This window comes from Ceratotherium simum, chromosome 1 (assembly GCF_057802395.1).
Source record: "Ceratotherium simum simum isolate JZ-2026a chromosome 1, ASM5780239v1, whole genome shotgun sequence".
NCBI lineage: Eukaryota > Metazoa > Chordata > Mammalia > Perissodactyla > Rhinocerotidae > Ceratotherium > Ceratotherium simum.
The window spans coordinates 91,478,947-91,491,403 of NC_141900.1; the positions used below are offsets into that span (position 1 = coordinate 91,478,947).

At 38.9% G+C, this 12,457-nt stretch overlaps 1 protein-coding gene across 3 annotated transcripts in view; it reads left to right on the forward strand.

The window, feature by feature from the left end:
- Nucleotides 1-12,457, forward strand: part of NUP205 (nucleoporin 205) — an 85,071-nt gene that overhangs the window by 1,256 nt on the left and 71,358 nt on the right. For all 3 annotated transcript variants that reach the window (XR_015552225.1, XM_004430727.3, XM_087431160.1), the window contains exons 2-6: nt 6,676-6,818; nt 8,587-8,758; nt 10,846-10,990; nt 11,385-11,544; nt 11,979-12,207. Coding sequence is in view for 2 of the 3 variants with exons in the window: in XM_004430727.3 (XP_004430784.2) it covers nt 6,676-6,818; nt 8,587-8,758; nt 10,846-10,990; nt 11,385-11,544; nt 11,979-12,207 (849 nt within the window). In the remaining variant the exon portion in view is untranslated. The remainder of the gene's footprint in view (nt 1-6,675; nt 6,819-8,586; nt 8,759-10,845; nt 10,991-11,384; nt 11,545-11,978; nt 12,208-12,457) is intronic.

Sequence of the window (12,457 nt, forward strand, 5' to 3'; positions counted from 1 at the left end):
ATGGATTATGTTTATTGAACACCTGCTCTGTCCCAGACGCTGGACTAAGTGTTGTACATATACCTGTGGGATAGCTGCTGTTAAATACCTCATTTTACAGATTTGGAAATAGAAGCTTAGAGTGTTTAAGTAACTTCCCCAAGGTTATACAGCTAGATTCTAAGCCAGTGTTAGGTGCTTAAACTACTACATGCTACTACTTAAGCACAACCTAATTCATTTTATTACATCAAAAATTCATATATCTGAATGTTAGTAATGAAGTTACTTCCTTCATATTGCTGTCTTGCCTTTCCACCCAGATATAAACTTAAAAGTAAGGCTTGCATGTTATATGTGTGGTTATGTATGTTTCTTTAGTAGATACCCCTCCCAGTTACCATAATTAAACATAAATCGTTGAAGGAAAAAGGAAAAGGAGTTGCCAGCAGCTGCAAAGAGTATACATTGTATAATAAGGCCTTGTGGCAGGAGTGTTTAATTGGCATCAGAAAAGAAACGTTTTTAAAAGCTCAGTCAGGAGAATATTTTTTTTAAAAAGTTAAACATTTTAGAGAAGCAGCCCAAATGTCCATAGAAGGATGAATGGATAAACAAAATGTAGTATATACATACAGTGGAGTCTTATTTAGCCTTAAAAAGGAAATTCTGACACATGCCACAAGATGGATGAACCTTGAGGACATTCTGCTAAATGAAGTAAGCTAGTCACAAAAAGACAAATACTGTGTGGGGCTGGCCCAGTGGCATAGTGGTTAGGTTTGTGCGCTCCGCTTTGGTGGCCCTGGGGTTCATGGGTTCGGATCCCAGGCGGGGACCTATGCACCGCTCATCAAGCCATGCTGTGGTGGCGTCCCACATACAAAATAGAAGAAGATGGGCACAAATGTTAGCTCAGGGCCAATCTTCCTCGGCAAAAAGAGGAAGATTGACAATGGATGTTAGCTCATGGCCAATCTTCCTCACCAAAAAAAAAAAGACAAATACTGTGTGATTCCACTTATGTGAGGTGTAGAAAGTCTTCAAACTCAGAAACAAAGAATGTTGGTTCCAGGGGCTGCGGGGAGGGGGAGTTGTTGTTTAAGGGGTACAAAGATTCATTTTTGCAAGATGAAAAAGTTCTGGAGATCTATAGTACAACAATGTGAATGCACTTAACACTACTGAACTACACACTTAAAGTTGTTTAAGATGGGAAATTCTGTTATGTGTTTTTTTCCACAATTCAAAAAAAAATTAATCATCTTAGAGTTGTAGAAGGGGGCAAAAATAGAGATTGTAGAGTTCTAAGACCTATGCTTGAGTTTCAGCTGCATGATTTACTAGTGATGTGACTGTCCCAGCTGAGTAGCCATACAGGCTTGTTGTTAGTAAGCCACCATTAACTCTGCTTGACACCCCTTCTGTGGCAGTGTGGTCACCCTTGTCCCGTTCACATCAGTGACTATTTCAAACCTTTTCCACACTCCTCAAATCTTTGTCCTCCAACTGACCCCTCATTTTCCTCGTCACAGAGGAGATAGATGCAAATGGGCATGAGCTCTTTCTTTTTTCACACTCAAACCTACAAACCTAGATCTGTCTGCACCCTTTTGAATCAGTTTCCTTGTGGCTCTCTATCAAAGGTAAATCCCACCCTTTATGCCCTTCTGCCTATTATCCTTTCTCTCTCTTGTATATTCACCTCTTTCTTGCTCCTTTTCTTTCCACTAACCTCCCGTCTTTATCTTGATCTCCTGCCTCACTCTGTCTTCTTGCTCCTCTTCACAGTTAAACTGTTCAAAAGATTCGTCAGCATTCACTGACTCCATTTCCATTTGTTTCCTTCCTCTACCCACTCTAGTCTCTTCTCATCCACCTAAACAGCTCTCAATAAGGTTAACATGCTCTTCTATTTCATGACGTCCAGCAGACGTTTTTAATCTTTAGCTTGATCTTTTAGGATAAAGATCCAAATCATTAACATGGGCTAGGAAGCCCTGCTTGGTGCGGCAGTTGCCTACCTTGCCAAACCCTTTTCTGTACTCGAGCTCTCTTAGCCTTCTTCTCAGTTCCTTAAGAATGCAGTGTTCCCTCTTGCCATGGGAACTCACATGCTAGCCTCTCTTCCTGGAATGCATATCCTTATCTGCAACCCCTCAGGTAAGTCCCACTTTATCCTTCAGATTTCAGCCTAATCATCACTTCCGGGAAGGGAATCCTTCCCTTCCCTAACCTCCTTGGCTAGGTCAAATTCTCCTGTTATGTGATCTCTTGCCTTGGGTACCTTCTCCTTCATAGCTCTTACCAAATTGGATATTATACTAACGTATGACTGTGTGATTCGTGTGTTTCCTCACTACACCGTAAGCTTACCAGTATCTGGGACTTGATGAATGAATGAAGGTGTGTGACTCGCTGGAGGTGTCCCTAAACATTGAGGAAACTACATGTTTCTCAAATGTACAGATCACTATTGTTAAAAACACATATTTAGTAATTTGGAAAAATTTATAGCCTCCTTTCATTTTTTTTTTTTTAAGATTTTATTTATTTATTTTTTCCCCCCAAAGCGCCAGTAGATAGCTGTATGTCATAGCTGCACATCCTTCTAGTTGCTGTATGTGGGACGCGGCCTCAGCATGGCCAGAGAAGCGGTGCGTCGGTGCGCACCCAGGATCCAAACCCGGGCTGCCAGCAGCGGAGCGCTCACACTTAACCGCTAAGCCACGGGGCCGGCCCGCCTCCTTTCATTTGTAATCAGTAGCAGAAAGATATTTACTACAATTAGTCAAACCAAAGACAAACTGTGATAAATCTTTGTTGCAGTTACCTTCTGTGATGTGTTGACATTAATGATGGACTCAGGAGGCCAGCATATGTCGGGGGCTTTTTGTGTCGATTTTTGACCTGTTTTTGGATGCCTCCCATAAAAGGGAGGGAAAACAGAATTTTCCTCTAAAACTCCCTGAGCTTATTACTCTAAGAATCTATAGTACAAAGAAATTTATTAGTTCTTCACAGGTTCTATTGTATATTAAGTATTACTTTTAAAGGCAGAGAATTTACTTCTGTCAGCTTTTTGTTAGATTTTTGAAATACTTGTGGTAAGGCAAGTTTCAAATTTGCCTAGGAGTCATTTTGATACCTTTCTATGATACCCTGTGCCAATAAATGACCAGTTCTGACCCTTCTGTACTAATAGGCCTTTCCTTTCTATTTTGCTGCCTTCATCCTAGTTTAGGTTTCACCACCTCATGAGTGGCTTATCTACCTACCATCCTTGGTTCCTGACACTTCCTGTTCTAGTTAGTCCATCAACCACACCATTGTCCTACAGTACCAATTTCATTTTGTTGTCTACTACTTGAGATTTTCCCATTTACTAATAGGAAAAATTCCATCTCGGACTGGAATCCAAGGCTCAAACCTACTCTATCCTTTGCAGTTAGAGAGGGTCAAGAAAATGACCTCTAGGGAAGTCTCTAGTCACCATCCAACTAGCACCTCACAGGCAGTCACCAGGATCCAGGGTCAGGTCCTCATTTTGGCAGACCTGAATTCTGATATTTGTTAGTGTAGCCAGAGTTGGTTATATCCCAGTAATTGATTTTTCTCTAATCAAACTCAGAATCTAAGACAGACATATAAACCAGTATGCCAATTTATTGATCTTTTTTTTTTTTTTTTGTGAGGAAGATCAGCCCTGAGCTAACATCCATGCCAATCCTACTCTTTTTGCTGAGGAAGACCGGCCCTGAGCTAACATCTATTGCCAGTCCTCCTCCTTTTTTTCCCTTTTTCTCCCTAAAGCCCCAGTAGATAGTTGTATGTCATAGTTGCACATCCTTCTAGTTGCTGTATGTGGGACGCCACCTCAGTATGGCTGGACAAGCGGTGCGTAGGTGCGCGCCCGGGATCTGAACCTCGGGCCGCCAGTAGCAGAGCCCGTGCACTTAACCGCTAAGCTGTGGGGCGGGCCCCCGCCAATTTATTGATCTTTAATGGGAAGTATATCTGCGTGGGTACTCATGTTGGTTAGTCAGCACATTCTTTACTCTAGAAATTTATATGACAAGCTGTATTTTTTAATCAGAAGATTGGCAAGTATGGGACCAAAGCAGGGAGCTGACAATCTCTTTCTATGTAAGGTCTAGGCGTGGTGATTCCCATTCTTCCATGTCCCCACACCAGAGACCTGACACATTGCTTCCTGCCCTGCCCTTCAGATTAGATTAGATTCTTCTTTTCGTATGTTCTCCTAGCACTCTGTACTTCTCCATCATACTGGTAATTGTTTTTGAATTCTATGTTTAATGTCTGTCTCTTGTCAATCTGTAGGTTCTATGAGGCCTGGGATCCTGTCTATCTTGCTCAGTCTGTAGTACCTGGCACATAGAAGGCCCTAAGTAAATATTTGTCGAAAGGATGAATGATCCAGCTTGACTGGTGTAGTGATCTCCTCTCCTTGCACATCCCTGCTTAAAAATTTTTTGTGCACTACATTGCTTTCTTCTGACAACATTGTTCATAAGACTGTAATGCATTTAATTAGGTTACAGCTATCTTTCCTGTCATTCTTCCTGTCCTGGTAGCTTTATTTTGATTTGCGTTTTCTCAGATAGTAGTTAACCATTTACAGATAACCCTTTAAAGTGTAGGCTATAGTTAGTTTCAAGTTTCATCTGTTTAATGATTGATTGGTTTTGACTTGTTTCCCTTTCATAGTCTTTATAAGCACATATGGGTACCATGTCTGATTGTTGGCAAACAGAAACCTTGGGCTTCAGGGTAGTGTTTTTCAAACAGTGGGTCTAAAATAAACTTAGTGGGTCCTCCACCAATTAAAGGGAACAGAATACAAAATATCAGAGTGCATTGATATAATAAATGAATATTCATTAGTGTTTCATATTAAACTTTTGTTTCACTTTTGCATATATATGTATACTGGGTAGATATGGAATATTTCTTACCATGAGTTATGGTCAAAAACGTTTGAAAGCCACCGCTCTGACGTCTTTAATCTCAGTACTGCTGTTTGAATTCTCTATCTTTCACACTTTCACACCTATCTTTGAGTCTTTTTTTTTTTTTTGTGAGGAACATCAGCCCTGAGCTAACATCCATGCTAATCCTCCTCTTTTTGCTGAGGAAGACCAGCTCTGAGCTAACATTTGTTGCCAATCCTCCTCCTTTATTTCCCCAAAGTCCCAGTAGATAGTTGTATGTCATAGTTGCACATCCTTCTAGTTGCCGTATGTGGGATGCGGCCTCAGCATAGCCGGAGAAGCGGTGCGTCAGTGCACGCCCAGGATCCGAACCTTTGCCGCCAGTAGCGGAGCGCGAGCCCTTAACCGCTAAGCCACGGGGCCGGCCCTATCTTTGAGTGTTTGCTCACACTTTCCCTTGGCTGTTCATTGTCACCCAGATTTTCCCCATCCTTCAGATTGCTACACAAGTGCAGCCATCCCTTAGAAATCCTTGACCATCATTTTGATCTTTCAAAATTCTTGTATTTTTTTGTGGCAAGAGTCATGTTCCTTTTTTGTGTTGTCATTGAGATATTTTACTTATGTCTGCTTTGTCTCCCAAACTGGATTATAAGTTTTTAAAGACCAGGATTGTTTCTCTTATCCCCTATGATATTTTACTGTTCATTAATGGAGCTTAAATGTGTTTAGATAATTCAGTTTGGCTGAGTTGAGATGAATTGGCCTAGGTATGTCTAGATGTGATCTTAATTTCTTCACTTACCAGACTATTTACCAGATATGTCTGAAATACCTAAATTCATCTTCTCAGACATTTTCGCTTTCCAAGTATTATGTATGGAGGCAATAGAGCTTAGTGGCTAGGGCACATTCTGATGCTGCTGCCTGGGTTCACAACCTGCTTATCCAGTGTGACCTTGGGTGAGTTTTTTGACCTCTCTGCCTCAGTTTCCATATCTACAAAATGGAGGAAGACATAGTGCTGACCTCATAGTGTTTGAGATGAAATAACATGTGTAAGGACTTTATGCTCAGTAGTACATAGCAAAAGCTCAGTATTCCTTATTGTTGTTATTACCCTTACAAATCAAAATGGGATCCTTTTCATATGAATTTACAGAAGTATTCCATATGTCTGTGCTGTTTTGTAATAGCTAGTGTCCCAGCCAAAATAAAATACTTATTTTTCAGCTGCTAAGTTTTATACAAAATCTGATTTTTTTCCTCCTGCTTTTTTCCTTCTGCTTTTCATTTGGATTCTAGGGAAGAACAGAACGGCACTTATCTTTGAGTGCCTATAATATGCCAGGCACGGTATTGTGTGTTTTATCTAGTCTATCTCATTTAATCCATTCAGCCCTATGAGGCAGGTGATGTAACTATTTAATATATAAGGAAATTGAAATTTAAAGAGGTTATTTCCATGTCACATAGCTAATAAAGGGGCAAAACCAGGTCCAGCTGATATTCTAATTTAAAGTCAGGATTTACTTTATGTTATATTAAGTTAGATAAAATGATGTTTATATTGTTGCTTGAGAATTCTAGTAAGTACACTTTTATATTAATGTTTGGTTTGTATGTATAACTTCATATATTTAAAAGTAGCTGTAAGCGTGACTAAAATGTATAGGCAGTAACCTTATATTATTTTCCAAATATATGTTTTATTTGATGCTGGTTTTGTTATTTTTTCTTTAAGCTGCTAGTCTATGGGGTCCTTACAAAGACATTTGGCAAACAGTGGGAAATGCTCTTTGGAGAAGACAACCTGAAGCTGTCCATCTTCTTGACATGATTTTGAAGAAACACAAGCCTGACTTCATCTCATTGTTCAAAAACCCAGTAGGAAATTTTCTTTTTCGCTTCTTGGCTTTGCTTTCTTTTTTAAAGATTGAAGGAGCAAGTAAACTCTTAATGCCTGTAAATGAAATCTGTTACTTGTCCTGGTTCATTGATTCAAGTTTTCTCTGAATATGTAATTTTCCCTGGGAGCAGTTATTATCTTCTTTTTGTTCTCCATGGAAGTTAATGTTATATTTATCTTAGGTAGGAGATATCAATAATATTTGAATATGATTTAAAAAGTTCAGTATATTCCAGAAATATGAGCTCCTTGGAATTTCTGACCTATAGTTAATATATTTAAGCTCAGTAAGATTGATTATTTTATTTATTTCCAGGTACATTTCAACATTTTAATTCTTCATAATGTTCTGTAAGTTGTGTTAGCTGAACTAATTAATTCTTTCATATCATTAATCACTGCATCTTGAGATCCTTTTTAACCAGGAATAGAGTACCTCCGTGGAGGGGATTCATATTTGGAAACTCCTTTCCTTGCTGTTTAACAATTTTATTTTATAGACTAACAAGACAGTCTAAGAACTATTTATGGGTTCATCTTACCAGAAATGACCTTTTGCTTTTTTAGCTTTTTTTTGTATCGTTAGTAGAAAGAGCCCAGGCCTGGGAGCCAGTTGAGCTGAGTTTCAGTCTTGGCTCTACCGCTAGAGCTGTATGCCCACAGGCAAATCACCTGACCTACCTGGGCATCAGTTTTCCCATCTGTTAATAGAGGAGTTAGATTAAATGACCTTTGTGGCCTTTTTCAGGGTGTAAATTTTTAAGATTTTTATGATCCATCAAGTAATTCTATTCTTTTGGGAATAAGACTAAATTTTAAACAATATATTAATAAACTATCATTATTAGCCCTACTAATTAATCCAACAATTCATATATCCATTTGTTATTTCCCACTTGAAGACTTTACTGTTTTTTTTTTTTTTTTTTTTAAAGATTTTATTTATTTATTTATTCCCCCCAAGGCCACCGTAGATACTTGTATGTCATAGCTGCACATCCTTCTAGTTGCTGTATGTGGGACATGGCCTCGGCATGGCTGGAGAAGCGATGCTTCGGTGCGCACCCGGGATCTGAACCCGGGCCGCCAGCAGCGGAGTGCACGCACTTAACCGCTGAGCCACGGGGCCGGCCCCTTTACTGTTTTTTGTTTTGTTTTGTTTTGTTTTTTTTTGTGAGGAGATCAGCCCTGAGCTAACATCTGCCAGTCCTCCTCTTTTTTTTTTTTTTTCTTTGCTGAGGAAGACTGGCCCTGGGCTAACATCCATGCCCATCTTCCTCCACTCTACATGGGATGCCGCCACAGCGTGGCTTGCCAAGCAGTGGGTCAGTGTGCGCCTGGGATCCGAACCGGCGAACCCTGGGCCACCACAGCGGAGCGCGTGCACTTAACTTCTTGCACCACCCTGCCAGCCCCTGGACTTTATTGTTTTTATTTATTCAATATATAATTGGAAAAGTTCCTTAGGAACTTAGAAAATAGTATGCTATTTTGTGTGCTTTCTCAAAATTTTGTAGTTGAGTTTAGGAGAAGCAGTTATTGACAAGTTAGTAATAGTATAAAAAATTGAAGGTAATACCAAATATTACCTCATAAAGGTCTAATTATAGATTATTTGATAAGAAATAATTCTTTTGTTATGTTACCGGGCTGCCTTATCATGAATAAACTTCTCTAGGTGACAATTTAAGACCTTTTCTCCAATGTACTATTTTCATTACATAATCTTATTTATTTTTACTGTAGTCAAAAAATGTTCAACAACATGAGAAGGTTCAGAAAGCCAGTACAGAGGGAGTCGCCATCCAGGGTCAGCAGGGAACCCGGCTTCTTCCTGAACAGCTCATTAAAGAGGCCTTTATCCTCAGTGACCTTTTTGATATTGGAGAATTGGCAGCTGTTGAGCTTCTCCTCGCCGGTAGGTTTACGTTTAACTGAACCTATGGTAAGGTAGTACAGAATTATAAAATTATTCACTTGGAGTTTAAAATATTATATCATTTAGATTCCAAAATAGTTTCTAAGGATGTAGTTTATTTGAAAAACTATATTCAAAATATTTCCTTTTGTTTATCTTTGACTTTAGGAAGGCTTTAGTGATTGGAGTTGTTAAAAGTAATTTAACTATTTTAAGATAGGCGTTTATGTGGTAATTTACTAGCAAAGAATAATTGGCTGCATCTCAGAAGTTTTATAGCACAAAGCTTTTATTGTCATATAATGAATGAGAAGGTAAGGTCACTAGTCTTTTGGAATTTCTTTTTGAGGGGGTGATTTAGATAATGAATAGGTCAAAAAAAAAGATAATTTCAATAATACTGAGTCCTAGGAAGAAAATAAAAGGCAGTGGGATATAGAGGGATGGGAGCTGATAGGCGGCAGCTCTAAATAGGGCACTTAGAGAAGGCCTCTCTGAGATTGGGACATTTAACCTGAGACCTGCATGATGACATGGTGCCAGAGTTGTTGGGGAAGAGTGTTCAGGCACAGCAAACAGCAAGTGGTTGGGGTGAGCACAAAGGCATGCTAAAGGATAAAAAGACCACTGTGGCTGGGGCATCAGGAGTGAGAGGGAGAGTGAAGGAAGATGAGAATAGAGCAGGGATCAGATCATACTCTGTCTTGCAGGCCATGAAAAGCATTTGGATTTTATTCTAATTGCAATGGGAAATTGTTGGCAGGGGCTTTAAGAAGAAGAGTTACATAATCTGGAATAACTTTGAAATTATTTCTCTGGCTGCTATATAAAGAAAAGATTGAAATTTCCATAAAATAAGCAATTCATTTTAATTATAACAGAGCCATGTGAAGAAGCCATGTGGGCATTTTAGTTGAAAGAAAGTCTGATATGTATAAAGATACCTCATGGCTGCCAAAATCCTTTTTGAACTAAGACTGCTTTAAAAGAAGTACGATATTGAGAATGAGTAAGGTAGTTTTCCCATTGTATGATGGAGATATTAACTGAACATTCTCGAGTTTTAAGTTTAACTCAAAACTTTCATTTAACAGACATTTATTTTATGTGTGCCATGGGCCAGGCACTGTGTTTTAAGAGTTAAACTCTGGGCCGGCCCCGTGGCTTAGCAGTTAAGTGCGCGCACTCCGCTGCAGGCGGCCCAGGTTCGGATCCTGGGCGCGCACCGATGCACCGCTTCTCTGGCCATGCTGAGGCTGCGTCCCACGTACAGCAACTAGAAGGATGTGCATCTATGACATACAACTATCTACTGGGGCTTTGGGGTGAAAAATAAAATAAATAAAATAAAAAAAAAAAGTTAAACTCTCAACAGGGATATAAAGATGAATAAAACTTCAACTAATATAAAGGAGCTCATAGTCTAGTAATTGAGAAAGACATGGAAACAAACAATTATGACACCATTAAGTGCATTAATGCAAGTTTGTTGCAAGATTTAGTGATGGTCCACGGGGAAGGGGATTAAATTGATGTTGGTTTGTACAGAAAAATTTTCACAAAGATCGTGAGGCTTAAGGCACGTGTTGAAAAATATGTCAAGTGGAATAGGTGTGCACTCAGGAGAACAAAGGGCATACAGACAGAAGAAATTGCCGGTACGGAGGTGTGAAGCAGTGAGATGAATTTGGGCAACAGAAGGGAGTAAAATTCAGGAGTGATTGAGCTAAGGGGAGAAAAAAGCTGTAGGAAATGAAACTGAAACTAGAAGCAAGTTACTTTAAAAAAGACAAAGTGGAACTTATTCTAAAGGAGAGCAGTTAAAAGGGCAAGTGAAATTGAAACAAAAGAAAAGCTTATCTCATTTTCAGAGAGGACTCTAGGGGAAGAAACTTCCAAATATTTGAAAGATTTCATGTGAAAGAATAAAACAGTAGATGGCTGTTTGAAGTAGAGGACCCTTAAGGGCCACTTAATCCCTTAGATTCTGTGATTTCTTTGAACTGAACGTTGGTATGGTGATTTTTGTCTCTTCCTCAACACATATGTGTTTATATACTAAATTGTTTCTTAACTTCCTTTTCTAGGAGAGCACCAACAGCCACATTTCCCTGGCCTCACCAGAGGATTGGTAGCTGTTCTTTTGTATTGGGATGGAAAACGATGCATTGCAAATTCCCTGAAAGCCTTGATACAGTCTAGACGAGGAAAGACATGGACCCTGGAACTCAGGTCTGTTTGCTTCTTGGGATTTCAGGGGTTAATTAGAAATTACTTGAAGAATTATAATTTTAGAAACAACAAAAATTTCTCCTTAACATGTATAATTTAAGTAAAGTATGTAACATAAATAGAGTAATAAACACTCCCTTATTCTGCCAAGAAGGACACAACAGTTTAAACCTGCTTTATTTTTTTACAAATAAAAAGTAACTCAGTTATGGTTAGAAGCTTATTGAAACCTAGTGATCTAGAAAGGATGAAAAGAGCTAGGTTATAATTCATCCTGGTTGTTTCCAGTAATGCAACATTATTGTCAAAAGAGCATTTGCTATGTCCATATGACAAGGAAGTATAAACATTACTGTTCATTATAACTTTGTTTATTGATTTCTTTTCATTACAGTCCAGAGCTAGTTTCCATGACAACACGCTTTACAGATGAGCTGATGGAGCAAGGATTGACTTATAAAGTCCTTACTCTGGTGTCACAGATTGATGTGAACAATGAGTTTGAGAAACTACAGCGCGAGAGAGGTTTGGGCAGTGAAAAACATCGCAAAGAGGCAAGGGTTCAATGAGATCAATTCATGGTTGTTTGTGTCAATTCTTGGAGGCAGAAAAGTCGTGACAATTAGAACATTCTTCTAATACAGGCATAGGAATATTAATAATGCATATTAAAGTGTAGGCAGCTGTGTCTATTAAATTGACTTGGCAATTGTTTCAGCTTCTTTCTAGTCACCTATGTGCCACTGTAGCTCTTTTTCTGGAATGAACTCTTCAGGAAATTGGTTATCCCATAAAGGAGCTTAGAACTTAAGAATGAGGAATTAACAATAGGGTTTGTTCAGAATTCTAGAGATGAGAGTTTAGGGTCACTCGTGGATTCAGATACGTTTGTTTAGTTAGCCTTTATAAAAGATAGTTTACATTTTGGAGTAAGACCAGGCTTCACTGTAATTTACTTACCCTGCTAATCATATATTTTTATTTCTAGGTTTCTGATCTCATCAAGGAGTGCAGACAGTCTCTGGCAGAAAGCCTTTTTGCCTGGGCTTGCCAGTCACCTTTAGGCAAAGATGACACTCTTCTCCTTATTGGACATTTGGAAAGAGTGACAGTTGAGGCTAATGGCTCATTGGATGCGGTGAATCTGGCTCTTCTTATGGCACTTCTCTACTGCTTTGATACTAGTTTTATAGAACAAAGCACAGAGGAACGTGATGGTATTGGATTTTATACCTATTAATACATTTACATTTTTATTTATTTATTTTATTATTTTATTGAGGTCATACTAGTTTATAACATTGTGAAACTTCAGTTGTACATTGTTATTTGTCAGTCACCATATGTATGTGCCCGTTTACCTGTTAGGCTCACCCCCCAACCCCTTTCCCCTCTGGTAACCACTAATCTCTTCTCTTCATCCATGTGTTTGTTGATCTTCCACGTGTTCATGAAATCATACAGTGT